Below are 22,709 nucleotides of genomic sequence, written 5' to 3'. Positions count from 1 at the left end.
TTGAAATGTCTTTGAAATTAGGTGGGCCAATGATTATAATATTATCTATCTAAAGAACTCTATGGAACAAATAGATTTAGATACAAACTTTTTAAAATATAAAATAAAAGTAGGCATCACATATTTCCAGCCATGCCAGCTTATCAAAATGGCTTGATGATTTCATTGGCTATTTTATTGGTAATATTTTATTAACACTAATAAAATTGTAATAGTATCTTCCCAAGTCCTTACTAGAAGCTGGGTGCTTCTAAAAGCTTTATTATAAACTGTGAATAATAGAAAAACATTCCCTATATTGAAAGTTTTTCTGTATACTAAAGTGATGAAAGTTATTTCTAAAAAGCAGTCTGGGAAACTGACGTATATACTCACTGAAGCTTAATTACTGTGCTTGAGATGTCCCAACCTAATGGAAGAATTAAATGCAGGACTTTGAATAAGAAACTCATACGTTCTACATGAGCTTTACTCAAATTTTAAATACAGTTAACCTCCACGGGGCTCAGTTACCTGATAAATAAAATCATAGAATACGTTAAAAAGAAAATATTGTAGCCATTGACAACCACCATTAAATGTACCCTTCTTTATTAGTGAGTTGGCCATATAATTGTAATCATGTATTAAAAGCTAATGTTAATACTGGGAACTCATTCTATATGTAAACCTTTGCATGGATTATCTCTTAATTATCCCACTAATACTGAGAAATGTACACTCTATCCACATTTTAGTTAGGAAGCAGTTGAATCTTAGTGTGGTTGAGTCATTTATCTAGGATTGTGTAGCAAATGCAAAGATCACAGAATATCCAAAACCATCTCGAAAAAGAACAACAATGTTGAACTTAAAACCTTACTGCAAAACTCTAATAATGAAAACAATGCTGAGCTGGCATAAGAATAACAAATAGAGCGGTGCCTGGGTGGCTCAGTCAGCTGAGACTTCAGCTCAGGTCATGATCTCATAGTCTGTGGGTTTGAACCCTGTGTCAGGCTCTGTGCTGACAGCTAGCTCAGAGCCTGGAACCTGTTTCGGATTCTGTGTCTCCCTCTCTCTCTGACTCTCCCCTGCTCATGCTGTCTCTATCTCTCTCTCAAAAATAAATAAAACATTTTTAAAAAATTACAAAATCCATCAATAAAATGAATATACCCATAGACTGGGAGGCAATATCCACAAAATACAGATGTTACAGATGTTACAAAGGACTGGTGCCAGGATATATAAATAATCCTCTAGCTCAAAGATAAAATACAAAAATAAAAATACAAAAAACATGGAGTGCTTGGGTGGCTCAGTCAGTTAAGCATCTGACTTTGGCTGAGGTCATGGTCTCACAGTTCGTGGGTTCCAGCCCTGCAATGGTCTCTGTGCTGACAGCTCAGAGCCTGGAGCCTGCCTCAGATTCTGCGTCGCCCCCTCTTGCTGCCCTCCTCCACTCATGCTCTGTCTCTTTCTCTTTCTCAAAACATGAATAAACATTAAAAAATGAAAATTAAAAGAAAAAATTCCAAAAAAACCCAGAATTAAAACAAGTGGACAATTATAAATAAATGGACACTTCACTAAACAATACATATGGTTGTTCCATATGTACATGCAAAAGTCATTAATATCATTACTCATCAAGTAATGGCAAATTAAAAACAAGAAATAATGCTAAACATCCACCAGAATGGTTCAAATTCATAAGAATGCTAATACTGAATATCAGGGAAGATGTTCAGCTACTGAAATTCTCATTCACTTTTAGAAGAAGATGATATAATCACTTTGGAAAGCTCTGGCATTTTTATGTAAAGCTTAATATATGGCAGCTATATCTTAAGTGTCTATCAATTAGGAAAATGCATACATAAAATATTATATATTCTTAGAATACTAATCAGCAAGAAAGCAGGACACAGTTAATTGACTGTGACCCAGTCAACAACAGGGATGGATCTCAAAAACATCATGTAAAGTGGAAGAAATTTTGCAAAGAAGAGTACGTATTGTATTGTTGATTTATATTTAGTACTAAGTCACTCTAATTTAATCCTGAGTGAAAAGGGTGAGAGAAAAGTTCCTTCCGGTGGATAGTGGTGGTGATTTCTGGGAAGGAGCATAAGAGAACTCTCTTCAGTGATGATGATGTTTTATACCTTGACAGGAATTGGGGCTACACAGGTATATGGATTTGTTAAAACTCAGGAAATGCGCCCTTAATTTTTTGAATGTCATTGTATATTTATTTTATAGTAAAAAAAAGAAACCGTAAGTAATCTTGAAAACTAGTTAATGATACACAAGCCAAAGTGATCAGATAAAGTGTACAGATTTATACAATTTATGTTCAAATGCATAAACTTAGGATACTTAACAGATGGCTAGTGGAAGGTGTGCATATGTGATTAAAGACATAGAAGAGAAGGATAATGGAGGAATCTATCTGGGGGTAGATAGGTGGTCAGTGAAAGATGCTTTCAACATTGAATATGTTTGAGAATTTTCATAATAAGGTGTGGTCTCAGATCTTATAGGAATATCCATTTCATTTGTTTTTGGTTAATATTTATAAAACGTCACCTATGCAGATCCAAATAGGAAAACTGTTAACTGATGCTAATGTTTGACTCTCCTTGACTGTATTAAATTCAATAAAGAATACTAGTGATATGTTAATCAGCTTAGATTTAAATAAAATTTAAAAAATTTAAAAAGAATACTAATGACATAAAGGGATGCTTCTAAAATGTATATGATTCCATTGCTAAATTACCATATTAATATAAATGCTATAACACTCAATGTCTGTATTTTACAGCTATTTCTGGAAGAGGGATGTCTAGAAAGCACATCTGATACTATTTATCTGAAAATTCAAGAATCTGAGCTATTCTTAGGTAAAACAAACATATCTACTTCCATATCATAAAAAATCCAATATTAAAAAAAGAATAAGCATATGTAATAAAATACCAACAAGAATCTCAATAGAGTCTCTTGAAACTTAAAACATTTTGGGGATAAAAGTATGTGCAACATTTATCAGACTTTTACTTGTTATTTATTTTTTTAAACTAACAAGCAATTCCTATTTTTACCAAATTTAACTTATTCATTTATTTATTTTATTTATTTATGAGAGAGAGACAGAGAGAAAGAGCAAGGGACAGAGAGGGAGGGAGAGAGAAACCCACAAAGTGCAGAGAGAGAGGGAGAGTGAGTGCAGAGCCCAGAGCAGGGCTTGAGCTCACAAACCAAGAGATCATCAGACTGTAATTTTCAAGAGAAAATTACAAGAAAATTCAAAACATAACTTCCCACTATGTTTACTCAAAACATAAAACTAAGAAATACCTAGTGTAAATCCAAATGACAGAAAATTAAAAAGAAATACTGGAAATATCCTAATACAAAAGATGATAACCTTTGAAACAAGATGGAAAGCCCCAAATTCATACAGAAAAAGACATGATAAAATTTACTATCTAAGTCTCTTACTATCAATCTTACTATTGATTTTCTCTAGATACTCTAGACTTCTCAAAAAAGCCTAGAATTCCTATAGAAGTCCTGGGCTGAGACATTATGGAACTCAAACATTCCAAAATACTCTGGAACTCAAATTAGTCTAAAAGTGTATTCCCTTCTAGCACAATCTACTAAGTAGACTCCTGGCAACACAGTATTAACAGTTAAATGATGTCCTGTTTCTCTCCTATATAGCAATTGTCAACCCTCCCTTGAGGAGAGTTTACAACATAGTAGAGGTTTCACTTTAATTTTTATTACAAAACATTCTCTAAAGGGGCTTGTTGAAAAATGAAACTCATGTTTATTTGTAAGCCTTGTGAATTCCTATGTGATTAGTCATTGGAATTAGTGAAGTACTATTGTGTTCATTTTGAAAGCGTTATAGCAATTATAGCAACGGATTTCAGACTAGTTTTTATAGTGGGTACCAAGAGATTATAGTAGAGAAAGCAAGTAATGTTGGTATTGAGTCACCCTGCTACCTGTTTTCTCCAAGAAATTCTGTTTTTATTGTGTTTACATTCCAAAGATGCAACAAGATGTTTTTTTTATGGTGTTATACAATTCTTAATTTGGAAACGAGTGCCCTAAGTCTCTAGAAGAATTTTCAACATTCTGAGAACAGAATTCAAACTCCTTTTAAAGTAAGTTGTGAGATGCAATTACTAAATACAAACTTAGGCAGAACTTAAGCGTCATGTTTCTTATTCTTCATAAATATTTAACACAATGTCATGCATTTAGTGGGCACTCATGAATTAGTTTTGATTTCAGTGATGGGTTGACTGGAAAATTGAACAGAAAAATGTTTTAAGGAAAAAAACCACGCAAACTGTGACCTGAATATACAAGCAATTTTACTGTCTTATCACTTCAAGCTATGTTGAGTTTTCTTCAACTGCAAATCACATTGTTTCTGTGGCCTCTATTTTTTTGGTTGGTTTGTTTTCTGCCTACTTGCACCTTCAATTATGGTCTCTTCGAATTAGATCAAACAAATTTCTAGATCAATTGTTTCTCTATGTTCCCAAGATTACACACTAATGCAAGCTTCTGATAATGATAATCTGCTATTAACTAAATAAATATATAAATACAAACACAGAATGAAATAGTTAAAGGGAAGAAGAAAGAAAGAGAGGCAGAGAAGAAAGAAAAAGAAGAGAAGGGAGAGGGGAATGGAGAGGAGAACCTTTTATTGACAAAACATCTCAGTGCAAAATCCTTACTACCTTATACATGGTGGCTTTTCCTTGAACACAGTATTGACATAAATGAGAGCTATATGTTTTCGGAGATCAATTTGGATCCTGCAAAACTTAATATTTTAGTTCAAAATTATATTCACACAAGAATAAACATGATGAAAAGATTCCAGCTACATCATTAAATATTAATTCATTTTACTGATCCCAACCCCAGATTCATTTTTGTTTGTTTGTTTTTTCTCTTCTTGGAACAGTTAATGAAACTCAGGTCCAAACAATATTTGGGCAATAGACGGGTTTCATCACTTCTCACCATACAGTGCCGAAACTCTTTTGAACTGTGATAATATAGCTATGTTAATTTAAGAAATAAAAAAGGAAGAACGTTCACATTTGTGCTATTCTGGGCAAATACACCATTATGTCCTTATTGACTCTTTGATATACATTGTTTTAGCCTTTTTAATACATAGGCCCCTACTGAAAAAACAATACAACTTTATATAAGACATGATAGAAAATCTACATGTGTAGGTTTGAATTGCACATGGAAAGTAGCACCGAATTTGGCACAGAGTGCACTCCTCAAACATTTGTTTAATACATCAATTATAGAAATTTACTTCACGTCCACACCAAAACATCCCTGATACTCTTTAACAAACTTTTTGAAATGTATCTTTCTAAAGGCTTTTGTTCTCGACAAAAAACAAAATTAAAGACAGCACAGCTACTTACTCCCCAAATTACCATTTGATTTACCTGGCCAACCAATCTCACCTTGTTGATTAGAATTAGGTGTCGACTAAGAGTACTTCTTACTGCCCTGAAAGGAAAATTGTCAGCAGGACTTGTAAAGATCTTCTTAGACACTCTGCTTTTAATCTTCATGTACACAAATGAATAATTGAATACCCGCATCATTACTGTGCTTTGCTTCTGTCTCAGTTTCGAATTTAGATCAGTAACACTTATCTTGGGGTTACTAATTTGCTTTTAGCACTAGCAGATAAACTCAGCTTCGTGCAGTATTTAAATAATTGATGAATAATTAGAAAATAAAAACCAGAAAGACCATACACTGATTATCATTTAATTCACATCCAAACTTATGAATTTTGAGACATGTCAGCAAGGTAATTAAAACAACATTTATTTTTTTTAGCAATAGATTTTCATAATGAAAATCATACAATGAGTATATAATTACTAAAATGTTAGAGGCAAAAAGAAGTTTCTGTTAGAATGGTGTAAAAAGAAGTTTCTGTTAGAATGGTGTAATTTAAATAATTTTTTAATGGAACGAATGAATGAACTCTGGCATCTATATTAAAAAACAGTTCAAAGGCAATTGGAGTCAATGTCAGCCACATGGGCCCTAACAATGCGATAACTACCACCACATTCTTTATGTTACATGCACTCAGCCTTCTCATTATTGAGTTTTGCTATTACAGTAATTCACATTAACAAATGCTTATCAGACACAATTATATGTGAGATACATTTTGACTGCTATAGCACTAAAGATAAATAAAGAAGATGCAGATCCTGGTCTAAGGGAACATGCACCCTTATTAGATGAGGAGGGATAAAATAAATAATCACACAAAATGTTGGAATTCCTAATTGAGAAAAGAGCTACAAGTTAACACCATAACACATTATGAAATGCTATTTACACATACTCTTCAACCCGTCTAAATCCTTTGGCACTGATTTGGGATTTTGGCATTGAGCAGTTGTTATTTTTGTCTAATAAAAAATGTCTTGATCACATGAAGGTCATGGTCACCTTCTTTTGTTATTGACAACTAGCTTGTTTGAATTTGAAATATTGAGATAGTGAGAAACTGCATTTCTTAGAAAATTTCATCACAGAACTTATAAAGGTCTGAAAAATTTACTGTTGTGAAAGTATGACTTTTTAAAAATTTAAATTGTTTTGCTTTATTTTTCCCCTTTCATTTGACCAGTTTTTTCCTCTCATTCAAACAAGAAGGACTGGACCTATATTTATGAAATAATTTTGGTTTTGCTTAACATTTATATTGTGTTTTCTAAAACAAAGACTGTCTCCCAGGTTGCTACTTCGATTCAGCTTTGAAAATGATTTCTAATATGTGATTTATTTTTAAGATATCATTATTCTTGTCTTTTTTTAATCTTATAGAAATGTATTTTGGAATGTAATTTATCTATCAGAAACTAATTGTATAAAATGTCTTTTTTTGACATATAAAGTTCTATTAGTTTTAGATGTACTACCTAATGATTTCGTATATGTAAAAGTTGTGAAATGATTACAGTGATAAGTTATATAAAATATCTTTGAACCCAAACCTTACTTATTGAATCAAGAACATCCATTGATTATGGATTTTACTAGACTTTACTAGTTACTAGATTTTTAACGTTTCAAATTTTATTAACAGTTGCTGTGATTATCTTGGGGAGAATTCCCTGTAAAGTTGTCATCTCACAATTTTTTGGGTAATGAGGGCTGTTACATACAACTGTGTCTCTTAGAAACAGTACATTGTCAGGAAGCAGTCCATTCCATTGGAAATATTAGATTGAGGAATCCAGCATCAGGCAATTAAATTCTGCCTTTTTCTGATTACTATTTATATTTGCTTTATATTTCCCTTTACATATCATTCCCTGACCATTTATAGCTTTTTTCCTTCTCTCTGCCTCCTCTTTCTTTCTGCCTATATGTTTTATGTATTACATTGTATGTCAGATTTTCTGGAATCCTTATTTTTATCAATCCTCTTCTAAATTTCCTCTATAACTGCATTTTCCACACTCCCACTGTCTGGTATATTTATTTTTTATATTCGTTGTATGTTTATTAGGGGTAAAAATATATAGGAGGTTAGAATAATAATAAACATTTTCTTGCCCTCGATCAAATACTTGGCATTTACCATGTAGGCAGGGAATGTCAACTCTTTATGCACGTATGTAGCACATCTTCCATTTTACTCCTTTACATACCGAGGGTCATCAACAGTGATGGAAAGTCTGACCTTCATGGAAGAACCAAAACTTACCTGAGGTCTTGGGAGGGTTCTGCTCTGATGTGAGGTGTCTCCACAGAGTGCCCAAATACTGCTCCTTCAGTGCCTGGACAGAACATGAATCCAGTAGTCAGCGGTCGGTACAAACAAGTGGACAGACACATTGATTTTCATCTCTATTTTTATGCATCAAATATGCATTTAAAAATGGGACAACTAGAAACAGGAGTACAGAAAATGAAATAGAAAAATTGGAAAAAGTGTTCAAGGTAGAGAAGGGCCAAGAAGGGTAAATCTAAATGTTTCTCAGTAGACCACTTTTAAAATGACCTTATTTAGAAAAGTTTAGATTGAGTTAGATTTTTAATCTCTGATCAAAGAACAAAGATCCATCCCCTTCTCCTTTCTTTAAAAAAATTTTTTTTTAATGTTTTATTTATTTCTGAGAGAGAGAGAGAGAGAGACAGTGTGTGCAGGGGAGGGTCAGAGAGAGAGAGGGAGACACAGACTCTGAAACAGGCTCCAGGCTCTGAGCTAGCTGCCAGCACAGAGCCCGATAGGGGATCTGAACCCAGGAACGTGAGATCATGACCTGAGCCTTAATCGGACGCTTAACCGACTGAGCCACCCACGCACAAATCCCTTTCTCCTTTCTTATTTCCCAGGTAAGTATATTTGTGGGAGGGATGGGTCACAGTACTCAGTTCTGTCTTTATGCAAACCGTAGAGCATGAATGAAAATGCGGAGAGGAGCTCCTTTGTAGGACATGATTCATTCTTTAAAGATATAGGTCTCCTGGGACATTTGGCAGTTCTCCCCCACAGATGCCCACTTTTATGAGAGTGATTATCGAGAGCAGCTTAAGTTGACCTCTTTGGTACTAAGGCTCTGTCTAAAACCATAAACTCCTCAAAATCATTTCATTAGAGTTGACTTCATAGGAGGTAATGGTTACCTGAAGAGGTCATGCACTCTAACACTGCTCAGGCAGTTGAATGATACTGTATCTGTACTTTCATTTATTGACTCCATGTGATTTTTCTGGTTCCCAGAGCTTTCCCATAATTTAACTGAGCAAAATAAAATGATCTTCCTTTTTAATAATGCAAAAAAATTTTTTTTAAATGATGATGACAAAAATCTCTTCTTTGTTCTTTTGTAATTTCACGTAGATGTTTTAGATCATTCAGTTTGGATTAACTTTATTTTCTTTTGGCTTAATCTTCATCAAACATTTGGTGTAAAAATGTCATGTCTGCTCCTTCAATGGCCCCAACACCAGCTTAATAGTATAAATTACACAAAATAATCCAAATAATGCAAATAAAAATATAAATTTTAAACCTATAAAATAAAGCTGCTTATGCTTAATGTGAAGAATGAAAATGTATTCATTCAATATATTGAAAAATAAGCAATGATTCATTCAATAAACATCAAATTTTCATTAGAAAATTAGAGCTAACACCTAAATTCCTTAAAAATAAGGGGCTTTATAAGGAAATATACTAAGATCACCAGACAACTCCTGTACATAAAACAGCAACACAGACCTTGATCTTGAATCAGAGAGGAAGAGATTTTTTTCAAAGGCTGTAACATGGTTTCATCTATATTATGATTCTAAGGATAAATTTACAAGGTTCTGCAGTGGTAAATTCCTAAGATTACAGATTTAATTTAAAAGCTAAAAGTGATTGGCATTTGTTGACCTCTCTCACTGGGTTGGTTTTACTAGTTGCTGATGTTTTGTTTTGTTTTTCTAAAGAGACTCTGTAGGGTATATGATATATATAGGCAGACTACCAGAGCAATTATTTCTTCATGGAGTTTGCTCTTCTGATATTTTATAAGGTATTTTATTTCCGTGAGTGGAAAATTCTTAGGAATAGGTCTTTGAAAATAAAATAACAGTTTTAGATAAAACCATAATTTTGTGGTTGTGGTGAGGGTGGTATCTGAACACATTCCAAGGTATAAATTTTCATATTCCAAGGAGAGTCTCCTTTATCATTTTAAAAGAGGATATAACTTCCAGAAAGAATAGTTACCCATCTGTAAAGTTTAAAAATTAATTTCCACTATTCTATGACCTTGAAAACTTCTGAGAAAAGATGACAAAAGTATAATTAAAGAACAGTAGCAATATTTATTTTCAAACATGGAATGGAACACATAGTAACTTAGCACAGAACGTATCAGTGAAAGAAAAAGGGCAAAGCTATCATAGCTTTAATTTTTCAAGGAGGATTAAAAGCTGATAGAGGTCTTAATTCTAAGTATCAGTATAGAAAATTATTGTTAATTAAAAAACAATTTAAAAAACTTTTAATATTTATTCATTTTTGAAAGGCAGAGAGAGACAGAGCGCAAGCAAGGGTAGAGGGAGAGAGAGGGAGACACAGAATCTGAAGCAAGCTCTAGGCTCTGAGCTATCAGCACAGGGCCTGACATCGGGCTCAAACTCACTAAACGTGAGATCATGACCTGAGCTGAAGTTGGATGCTTAACCGACTGAGCCACCAGGCACCCCTAAAACAAACAAACAAACAAGCAAATTCTTGAAGAAATAATGTATAATCATACCCTCCTAAGGGGCTAACTTAAAAATTGAATAAAATAATATAAAATTATTAACTAACTGTAGACCTCCAGATAATGAGAAAATTACTCTCATCTTCTCCATTGTTGTCCCAGAATGAGCCAAAGGGGTAATAATTAAGAAGCAAAAATGATCATATTAAATGGAATCAGTGAAAGAGGATAAAAGCCATCTGAAGCAGGCACATACTGTCACCACATAAAAAGTCAAAATGAAAATATATATTTTTGAGGCACCTGGGTGTCTCATTTGGTTGAGTGCTCGACACTTGATTTAGGCTCACATGATCCTGAGGTCATGAGATCAAGCTTCATGCTAAGCATGGAGCCTGCTTAAGATTCTCTATCTTTCTGTTTCTCTCCCTCATTTGTGTGCTGTCTCTCAAAAAAATTTTTAAATTAGGGGCGCCTGGGTGGCTTAGTCGGTTAAGCCCGATTTCGGCTCAGGTCATGATCTCGTGGTTCTTGGGTTTGAGCCCCGCGTTGGGCTCTGTGCTGACAGTTAGCTCAGAGCCTGGAGGCTGCTTCAGATTCTGTATCTCCCTCTCTCTCTGGCTCTCCCCTGCTCATGCTGTCTCTCTCTCAGAAATAAAAACATTAAAAAAATTTAAAAAAAAATTTTAAATTAGAAAATATAAATAAAATATATATTTCCTTTGTAATTTTGTTTTTTTTAAAGAGAGAACTTGAGCAGGGTTGTGGGCAGAGAGGGAGAGGGAGAAGGAGAATCCCAAGCAGGCTCCATGCTGCCAGCAAAGAGCCTGATGCAGGGCTTGAACTTACAAACTGTGAGATCATGACCTCAGCTGAAATCAAGAGTTGGACACTTAACCAAATGAGCCACCCAGTTGCCCCTAAAATATATATTTCCTTCGAACTGAGAATTTTTCCAAATGTCAGATGATTAGTAAGTTTGCCATATTTAGCAATTAAAAATATAGGGCATCACATTAATTTTGAATTTCAGGTAAGCATGAAATGATTTTTTAATATAAGTGTGAAATATTTGCAGGCAACATGTTTAGAGTAAAAATGATGTGTTGTTTACCTGAAATTAAACATTGAATGACTATATGGTACACCTGAAACTTATATTACATTGTATTTAACTAATTGGAATTTAAATAAAAAAATAAAAAACAGTTATATTAAAAAATAAATAAATGAATTGTAATTTATTCTCAAAAAAAAATCAACTGGGCATCATGTATTATACCTAGTAACCCTACCCATCAGGCAACATTTATTTGGTACCAAGAGTACAGATGCTATTAACTCTCACTTCAGGAAAAGAAGGAATATGTGATGGATTTTCACATTGTAAACTATAAAATCCATGGAAACCAAAAAGGAAGAGGTAAAGAAAAAGGACAAGAAGGTGCACAACACACACATTTAATTATATATAATAATGTATATAATATACATGTAACTTGTTGAGTAAATAAACTTTTTAAATTTTATTCTGTTTTGTTATTTATTTTAATTTTATTTATTTTAATGAATTAATTTTTAAGATTTATTTATTTATTTTTTAGAGAGAGCACAAGTGGGGCAGGAGCTGAGAGAGAAGGAGAGAGAATCTCAGGTAAGCTCTGCACTGTCAGCCCAGAACCTGATGCACAGCTTGAACTCACAAACTGTGAGATCATGACTTGAGCTGAAGTCAGATGAAGCTTAACTGACTGAGCCACACGGGTTCCCTTTATTTATTTTAGAGAAAGAGAGAGAGCTCGCACACGAGAGAGAGAGAGAGACAGAGAATCCCAAGCAATATCCATAATTAGCACTGGTCCCAACACAGAGCTTGATCTCACAACTCTGGGATCATGACCTGTGCTGAAATCAAGAGTCGGAACTCCACCAACCAAGCCATCTAGGCGCCCCAAACATTTGTTTAATGTTTTTTTAAGGGACCATTCAACAGGGTACAACATTCTATTCTGCTTGACTGTATAGATGCTGAAGGGTATATCAGTTTAAAGTGATGATGAGGTTTTAAGATGTCAGGAAAACAGACTGCTGAGTATTGTAATGGCCAGGAAAGATGAGACAAGTAAACTTTCAGGTCAAAAAAAGACTGGATGCCATTTAATGATCATATCTGGCTTCAAAACAAAGTAAGCAGGATGGTATATTCATCTTTGCTGGAGAGGAAAAAGAGTATATACATGGATCGCAATTCTACTTTACAAAAGACAGTTTAAGACAGGTTAAGTAGGATGCTACTTTTTACAAATGCCCAACATAAAATGCCCCCCAAAATGAAAAAATTCCATTAAAATTAAATTTACAAATCCCTCTTAATGTGGCTATCCATACTCTAAATGCTTTACTTGAAGTTGTTTGCTGTTTTTCAGTTAAGTCAGATGCTTAACTGACTTAGCTACCCAGGGGCCCTTCTCACAGACATTTTTAATGTAAATAGATGATATACTGTTTACACCTGAAAAATGAGGACGTTGTAGTCAGAGAAATTAAATTCCTCAGTGAGCTAGAATTTTGGCCTTGAGGCTTTCTGATGTGTACACTAGGCACTTTGAAGTCAGCAGACAGTAGGAGAAAACTCCAGCTCCTTCCTTCTTACATAAGTGACTTGAGCAAATTATTTAATCTGTCCAAACTTCAATTTCCATAGATATAAATAAAGATAGAAATACCAACCTTACAGGCTGGTTAGGTTTCTCTTAAAGAGAATATAAATGTGCCTGGTTCATTGTAAGAATTCAGTATTCCTTAATTCCCTCTGTCACTTTTATTTATAAAAATCAGCCACAGAAGACATACACATTGTGTTTGCAGAGTTAATCCCCCAACATGGGTCCAGTCATTAATACGTGAAGTCGCTGTTCACCAAATGTCAGCTTCAAGTTACACGGTCTAATGCTGAATTCTGAAATCTTAAATTTAGATTCTGTAATGAGATTCTTAAATGTTAAATAGTAAATTAATTTTATTAATCACGACTCTTTTCAGTAATCAAGGAATTCCTTAATGTAGCTGCTCAGGTACCAGATAAAATCAATCAATGCCCAAAAAACTCTGAGAAAGAAGTTTCTTCTAAATAAAAAATTATGTCCAACATAATCTCCTTTTTTTTTTTAAAATATTTTTATTTATTTCTAGGAGAGAGAGAGAGAGAGAGACAGCATGAGCAGGGGAGGGTCAGAGAGAGAGGGAGACACAGACTCTGAAATAGGCCCCAGGCTCTGAGCTGGCAGTCAGCACAGAGCCTGACGCGGGGCTCGAACCCACAAACTGTGAGATCATGACCTAAGCGAAAGTCGGACGCTTAACCGACTAAGCCACCCAGGCGCCCCGCAAAATCTCCCTTTTAACTGAACTTTATCCTAATCTTTAAGCAACTGCAGAAAAATGAATACAATAATGCATAGTAGGCCCTTTACTAACTACAGTGGGTGGCTGTGATTTTTCTGCATTCTATACTTCTCAGCTCTCTGTGTAGGATATCAGAAATTCATCATCTGAGTAACTGGAGTAGGTGACACAGTCATTACCTCCACCAGGGAGTTAGCTTCCTTTTAAAAGTCAAAGGAAGGGGCACCTGGGCAGCTCAGTTGGTTAAGCTTCTAACTGTTGATTTGGGCTCCGGCATTGATCTCATGGTTGCTGAGACTGAGCTGCGCTGGGTTTGTGTTCATAGCGTGGAGACTGCTTAGGATTCTGTGTCTCCTCTCTGCCCCTCCCCCACTTGTTCTATCCAGCCTCCCCCCCCCAATAAATAAATAAAGTTTTTAAAAAATACTCAAAGGAGAAGTTAAGGAAAGAGTAGTACAGAACACCATTCCTGAGAATATTTCTCTTCTCAATGTGAAATCTCAGTCATTGAATTTATAAGAATTCCAAGCTAGCAATTAGCTCTAAGAACTTAAAGAGGAGGAATGTGACTAATGGTAGCAGCACCACCTTCAATATCCAGTCCATGGGACTGTTAGGAGACTTAAATAGTAATAATAATAAAATACACTTGAGGTGGACATTATTTTAAATTCCTCCACTGGAACAGGGCTGGCCAAGGTGAATTCANTGGTTAATTTTATTGAAAGGCTATTTTAATTGTAAATTATAAATTATAAAATTATAAAATAATAATTAATTATAATTTCAAATTATAAAGTCTTTTTTTAAATTGTATTTGAGATCAGGGGCCTTTTTCACTCTGTACTGCCACTTCGTAGCACTTTATTTGGTATAAGATAGACATTCACTAACATGTCTCTCTGAAGTTGTTGGAAGTGAAATGAAGAACATTGGCAGCACATACTGTCCAGGAAGATTCTGGGCGTCCCTAGGGCCTCTGTATCAGCTGTCACAAAGGCCTTCTTAAGAGAAGGCTAAGGCCTGGCATAGAATAGTTGGTGTTCTGGAGAGTGAGAGAGAAGAAAAAAGAGAAAACCCAGATGGAGGGGGAATGAAGGAATCAGGGAAGGCTGGGACACCTCACACCCTGGGAAGGAGGCCAAAGAGAAGTAGAAACATTGAAATTCTTGGATTCTGCTTCCACCTACCATACAAGACTTTGGTTATCTGAGCCCATCCACCTGCTCAGACTTGTTTTCCTCTACTCACCTATAATATCTCTTTACTAATTTTCCCCACCCCTTCAGAGAGATGGAATCTTCATCCTCTGAACATACTTAGGGGATACTATCTGTCACACTCATTTGGAACCTATCATACCTAACCTGAAATTTTACATTCTAAATTATGTGTTATTTCCGATCTGAACTAAAAAATTACAGACATATTGCTCATATTCCACTGTATTCTTGTACACAGCATGGTGCCTTACATATTGGTGTATCAGTATCAATATTGATAAGGATCAATATTTCAAGGACTTCTCTTGAAAGTGTTTTTTTTTTTTCTCCTGTTTTTAATACTAGTTTAATGAATGGCACAGTCATGTCCAACACATTTAATTCAGAGACTTGGAAGTGTACTGAGATGCCCTTTTGTGTTCAATTTCAGTATTAGTTTACTTCTTTCCACTTTTTTTTTTTAAAATGTTTTATTTATTCCTAGGAGAGAGAGAGAGACAGCGTGAGCAGGGGAGGGTCAGAGAGAGAGGGAATCAGAGACTCTGAAACAGGCTCCAGGCTCTGAGCTGGCAGTCAGCACAGAGCCCGACGCGGGGTTCGAACCCACGAACCGCGAGATCATGACCTAAGCGAAAGTCGGACGCTTAACCGACTAAGCCACCCAGGCGCCCCTTCTTTCCACAACTTTAATATCACTTTTGTTTTCTCTCAGTTATTTCTCCATATCACTGTCAACCAACACTCTAAAACAAAGCTTGTTGTGTAATTCTCACTTAAAATGCTTCCAGAATCCAATCACCTACAGAAGTCAAGCCCAAATGTCTTAGTAGAATTTACCACTTAGCGGCGCTATGCATTTTACACTCGAGGGACAATAAAACTCTTGCAGATTTTGAAATGTTTACGAATTGTCATGAATATGACTTCTTCCTTACTTACCCCTCAACCTCTCTCCCCTTTGATGGTAATCTCTACAGATTCTTGAGGAGCTGATTTTAGATTATTTTCTCTGTGAAACAAACATTTTCTGGGTCCTTTCTGCTCTTCCTCCATCTGGTCAGCATCCTCGGCCGCTTGTGAATATTACTGGAATCGCGTTTATCACATTGCTCTGCTTTGAATTCTTACCAGGTAACTTACGAGTTCCTTGAACTCAAAGACTCTGTCTTAATTAATTTTGCACACTTAGCACGGGTCTTCTGATTTATAGTTGAGGTCAGTAGTCAAAGAAAGAATTGGGAATGAAAGAATGAAAGCATGAATACATTAAAATTTATTCTATTTATAATTTATGCATAAAACATGGAAACTTCCTGTATCTTAGAATATTTCTTTGCTTAATACTTCAATACAAATCAGGTGATTAATATCCTGAGGTGACTATCTGCATTTATTGAAACTGTTATTGTGAGCCTAGCCAATGTTAATTATTCCAATGACACAGGGAAACAATATTGTTAAATTGCCTGTCTAATGGAAACCAAAAAACACTATGTTGTTCATTTGAAACTGAAGAATAAGCTGCCAAGACTTCTGAAAATAAATTATTGCAAAATCTGTTTTACTTTTCAGTCAGCATTTTTTATGATTTAAAAAATATCTCAGGGCATTTGTTCCCCGATGTCGAATCATGTCCTCTCTTCCACTTCAGAAGGTTTTCAAAAGATAAAAAGAGATAATGGAAAAGATACTTAATCAGATAGAAAATACATTAGAATAAAACTAATGTCTTCAAGATGAAGTATATTTCAAAAATATTTGATTTGTCACTAATAAAAAAAAGAAATATATCAGAGCTAGAAATAATATGGAGAGCTCTCTTACTCATTTTTTTATAACCTTCAAGTAGCTTGTATTTTACTAGCATTTGCTCCTCTGAAGAAGGGAGAATACTTCTTCATGTGTTAATCCCTTCTATTGGTTTCAATGAAACAAAAATAATTGAAATTTTAAAGTATGTGTGAAGAAAACAGAAGGGAAAAGAAAATAAATTATTCTTGTATTGAATGCATATGTAGTTTGATGAAAATTACATCTAAGAAATAGATACAAAAATAACCCCTCTATCAAATTCCTTCCTCCAAAAAAAAAAAAAATAGAATAGTTAAGAAGAGCTTTCCTCATTCACTCTGAAGATATATTTTTCAGGAAATAATAAGAAATTCTAAGGTCTAAAGTTACTGAGGTTGTCATTTTGACCTAAATGACACTAAAAATCATGCCCTAAGTGATTCCTAAAAATCACTAAAGGAATGAGTACCAATATACACCTGAGGCTTTTAGAAAATCCTAAATAAAAAAATGTCACCAAGAACATATCTTTAGTAAACACAATAGTCATAAGATTCTATTGTTATGGATGTATTAAAAGGCAGGAATATTTGAATTGATTTATCAGTACATTGTAAACATTCTAACAGAAATTGAAATATAAAACTATGAAATAACTTGATAACAAATGAACTACCTATATTGGAGTTTTTTGATTTTGTAAAAAAATTCATGAAAGAGTAGTTCATGGTAAGATTTAGAAAATTAATAAGACCAGATCTCTTGGTGAATTATCTTTTTACCACATTAAAAATTTTTTTTAATGTTTGTTTATTTTTGGTAGACAGAGAGAACACAAGCAGGAGAGAAGATAGAGAGGAAGACATAGAATCTGAAGTAGGCTCCAGGCTCTGAGTTGTCAGTACACAGCTCAATGTGGGGCTAGAACCCACAGATGTGAGATCATGGACCTGAGCTGAAGTCAGATGCTTAACCGACTGAGCCACCCAGGTGCCCCTTTTTACCACATTTAAATAACTTTTGTAAGCTTTGAAATACTTAATCTAATAGTCTATTTTGTTTTGATGTTTGGGCATTTTACTTAACATGTGGATAGTATATCTAATACTAGTTTTGCTTCTTTAAGGTCATGTTCATTTTTACACGTGCATATTTTCTGTGTAACCCTCTCCTTTAGAAACTCAATCATTACTCAATCCATATGCCATGTAAGCTTTTCTGATCCTTATGGAAATTCACTTATCTAAAAATCTGCTGTCAGTTGCAAGATAAACTCATGTTTCTTTGGGGAAGAAAGGTGAACACCTTAATTCTGCCTTTTTGTCATATTTTATGCCTCAGGTGTTTCATTGCTATGTAGACTATTCTCTGAAGAGAAGATGGGCTTTCTACTGCTGTTAGTCAGAGACAGAAAGACTGTGTTTCCTCCTGGCACATTGTGCTGATCACTAACTGATGGAATGTGAGAGGATAGGGACTCATCATCCCAGCCATACTTTTATTTAATTCCTTTATTCCCTCCCCCTAAGATTTTTGATATGATGTCATCAAATGAATACATTTCCATTGTTTTTTTATGGAAAATAAAAATCACTAGGGAAGTTGCACAAAACAGAGAGTACCTGATGGTCTTCATACATTGTTTATGGATTTATTTGAACTTTCTACAATCTTTTTTTTTATTTTGAAAAGAAAAACTCTCATATGTTCAAAGGATGCTAATTCTGTAAATATCTTTATGAGCCTGAACTACATGGTTAATCTGTACAAACGGACATATGAACAAAACTAGGACTTTTAACATGATCTCTCTCATTAAACACAACTTACACTTTCTGTATATCAAGATACCCAAATGATCCTAAAACATCACAGTTTTACCTATCATTTTCTGAGTATCTCTGTTGATGTGGACAAAGTCAGAATTTGGAATCTTTGTGCAGACAGCTTGCCTTGATATTTATGTTCTCATTCATTTAGTAATAACTGAGTTTTATACAAATTCAGGTGAAAAATGAAAGTCTCCAAAGCCTGTCCTGTAATAGCAGGATAGTGTGGCATCCACAGATAGACCCCAAATGGGAAACAGCTAGGTATGCAGGCATTGGAAAGCAGTTGTTAGTGCCAAAATAAATTTATTTCAGCCTTTTACTTCTATGAGATTTCTTTCTTTTTTTTTTAACGTTTTGTTGTTCCAGATTGCTCCTATGAATTTTATGTTATCACCTGCCATGTAATTCATTGTGTGCCAATAGGTAAACAAAGAGAGCTCCAATTATTTGAGTTTGTTTTTTACCCACAAGAGGACTGGTAGCATTACTTTTAATTAATGTAAAGAATAGCAAGTGTTAGGGTTTTTAAATTTTGTTTTTTTTTTTTTTTTTACCAGAACTAACCCTTTTTCCTCTATAATGACATCTTCACCATGAGCACCCATCTGGGATTGCCATGAATACCTCTGCATGATACTTAGAGCAATTCCAAGCAGAGTAAACCATTAGAGTTTTATCCAAATCATAACCAGTCTGAGTATCCATAGTTTGTAGGCAACTCCAGGGATCTTCAAAATTCTTGAGGTATTATGTCACCCTGATTTTATACGTGTGGTCTGTGTGTCCCACTAAGTAGCTCTAAAGATGGTGGCCCTCTGAGCCACAAAATAGTGCTTCAGAATTTTATATAAATCCGATCTTTTTTTATATATAAATGGGTATGTGCTGATCATTTGGGGGTAATATACAACAGAATCATGATTCATCTAGATTCATGATTTTACATTTCTGGAATACCCTGTTATACTCACCAAATGGACCTGTTAGGCAGAGACACAATATTTTCAGTATAAAGTTTCCATGTTTTTCTAGAAAGCATAAGTGGTGACACAAACATACCTCTGTGTGTGTGTGTGTGTGTGTGTGTGTGTGTGTGTGTGGTGTTGAGCATCTCACTGAAGAGTACCAGGCCCAGCTGCTTTAGTTTGTTATTCCTGACAATATTCTCCAAATAAAATTCCAATCTAATAGAAACATTTTCAGAGAGTTGGAAAAGAGAAAACATGATGCCTTAATATACCAAGGATATTTTCAATACCAAACTCAGACAAGAACAACACAAAACAGAAAATGTAAAGGTTCACATTTGTGCATGGGTATAGATACCAAGATCCTAAAGAAAATATGTTGAAACCAACAATAAAGTAAGAAGCCTTAGCGTTCTTTCTTTAGCATTTATTATAGGAATGTAATTTTTGTTTAATAACAGAAAATTAATGAAATTATCAATAGTAATATATTGCTGGAGACCATTATCTAATCACATCAAAAGATATAGACATACTACTCAAAAAGTTCAAAATTCTTCCATGATTAACAACACAGATGGCAACAATTACCACCTTTTAGGAAAATGGAGGTGAACTTTCTCCCACAGGTAAGAGCCATCTACAACGAAACCTAGAGCAACCTTAGCCTTACTGGTGACACATTAAAACATCTCATTTACAAGCAGCAGGTCTCCACTACAGTTCTTGTACTAAGGGATGAAAGAAAGCAGATACATGAAAAGCCTGTTGTTTGGGGAAAAAGTAAGAAATTTCTCATGCCTCATGTATAATATGTTTTTCTACACAGAAAGCCTAACAGAACCTGCAAATAACTTAGTAAAATTAGTTAGAGAATTATTTTGACTCAAAATTTAATAAAAGTTCTGGAAGCCCCTTATAGAATAAATCATTGAATTGAACCAAAATATATTAAAGCAATTTTAATAAGAATATAATGTGATACTCAATAAGAAGATATTAATCTAAAGTTGTTAATTTTCTCCAAAACCTTGAATAGATTTATTGCAAAATCAGATCATCAGTGATATTTTCATGGAATTTGACAAGCTGATTCTAAATCTATTGGGAGAATACTGAGCCAAGAACAATAGGCAATTCTGAACCCCTCCCCCAATTCAAATAGGAAGATTTTTCTCTGCCAGATAACAAGACATATATAAGTTTCTGGTTACTAAGTTGGTGTGGCTGTGGTAAAGAGAGAGAAATAGACAGTGGAATAAAGAAGTCCCCAGAAACAGACCAAAGAACTTACATCGGATGGAAACTTGATTTCTGACAGTCACTATGAAAAATAAGTGAGGAACAAATGATTATTCAATAAATGATGCTAGGATCATTGTTCACACATATAGAAAAATCAAATTGTATTCATCACTTATGCAAAATAAATTCAGCAGTATTAAAAATGTGATGGGTAAAGGTACAAAATGTGTAGAAGACAATATAGGAGAATATCTTTTTGACTTCACATTAGAGACGGATTTCTCATACAGTAAAGAAAAAATGATAATATCGATATATTGAAATTAAGCATTTCTGCTGAACAAAGGGCACCATAAGAAACTGAAAGGCAAACTTTGACCAGAGGAAGATATTTGCAGCATATATAGTTGACGAAGATGAATTTCCAAATACTAAAGAACTCTAAAAAGTAATTGAGTAAAATTAAACTGATAGGAAATGACAAAGAACTTGGAGAGGCATTTCACAAAAAAGGGTAATTAATATTCAATAACCATCTGGGGAAAAAAGTTCATTTGTAATCCAATGAAACAAATTAAAACTACAATGTGGTACCAAGTTAAACCCTCCAGTCTTGCAGAAACTTTAAAGTAAAAAACAGTGGTGCCTGGGTGGCTCAGTCAGTTAAGCGTCCGACTTCAGCTCAGGTCATGATCTCATGGTTTGTGGGTTCCAGCTTCAAGTCGGGCTCTGTGCTGACAGGTAGTTCAGAGCCTGGAGCCTGCTTTGGATTCTGTGTCTCCTCCTCTCTCTGACCCTCCCCTGCTCACACTCTCTCTCTCTCTCTCTCAGAAATAAGTAAAAACATTAAAAAAATAAAGTGAAAAACATATTTCTTATGGGAACGTACAGATAAATACATAAGATGTAAAACATATAAAGCTTTAAGAAAACAATAAATTCGACTATATTAATATAAAATTTTTCTTAATAAAAAAACCTTAAGCAAAGTTAGATACAAAAACATGTACATCGTCAACAGCAAATACAACTGATAAACAATTACCATTTAGAAAATATAAGGAACTCCTACAGATCAACAAGAAAACAACTCATTCTTAAAAATAATACTAATAAATAATACACACGCAAAGAAGCAACCTGAAGAGTCTGTGCGCTGGGGAAAAATGCTCGATGTAGGGCATTATAAATGAAAACCGAAAAGAGATACAATTTTATTTGAATATTTTCTAGTGACCAGGATACTAGAAAAGTCAGTCTGTCATGTTAGTTTCTATCATCTTCCTGGCTGAAATAAAATGTTATTCAGTATTTTCCACTTTAGCTCACAGCCAATGGATGCTACTATGTGGCTATTTGGAAAGTGACTAGAATATGTGTGGAATAAAGTGCATTTTTCACTGAAAATAAACCTTTTTTGGAGTCTTTTTTGAGGTAGCTGTTTTAAAATAACACATCTTGGGGCACCTGGGTGGCTTAGTCTGTTAAGCGTCCGACTTCTGCTCAGGTCATGATCTCACGGTTCGTGGGTTCAAGCCCTGCATCGGGCTTTGTGCTGACAGCTCAGAGCCTGGAGCCTGTTTCAGATTCTGTGTCTCCCTCTCTCTCTGCCCCTCCCCGACTCATGCTCTGTCTCTCTCTGTCACAAAAAAATAAAAATTAAAAAAAGAACAAAAAAAAACAAAAAGAACACACCTTACCAAATTTCCATGCTTGTTTCCAATTAAAAAGGTGTTGTCTTCTATTAAAATCTTACATGAATTAAGAAAATAGAAATCAAGCTCACAGATAAAGTTTACTATTCAGTTAAATCATTGTGTGGCAATATTTATTTTGTTAATTGATTACTCAAGGTATCAGGAAGTATATAGTTTCCCAACAGGGTAACATTGAGGGGACATGCAATATCACAGAAAACATGTCGATGTGCTGTCTTGCTTGGTCTCACTA

The 22,709-nt window shown here is 34.5% G+C and overlaps 1 protein-coding gene across 1 annotated transcript in view; it reads right to left on the bottom strand.

Moving 5' to 3' along the window:
* Nucleotides 1-22,709, bottom strand: part of SGCZ (sarcoglycan zeta) — a 461,792-nt gene that overhangs the window by 20,004 nt on the left and 419,079 nt on the right. Inside the window, exon 5 of the mRNA XM_077772719.1 lies at nucleotides 7,793-7,865. Coding sequence (XP_077628845.1) covers nucleotides 7,793-7,865 — 73 coding nt within the window. The remainder of the gene's footprint in view (nucleotides 1-7,792; nucleotides 7,866-22,709) is intronic.

Source organism: Crocuta crocuta, unplaced genomic scaffold (genome assembly GCF_008692635.1).
Source record: "Crocuta crocuta isolate KB4526 unplaced genomic scaffold, BGI_CrCroc_1.0 scaffold140, whole genome shotgun sequence".
Taxonomy (NCBI): Eukaryota; Metazoa; Chordata; class Mammalia; order Carnivora; family Hyaenidae; genus Crocuta; species Crocuta crocuta.
The sequence above is the reverse complement of the archived record's forward strand: the minus strand, read 5'-3'. Positions and strand labels throughout refer to the sequence as shown.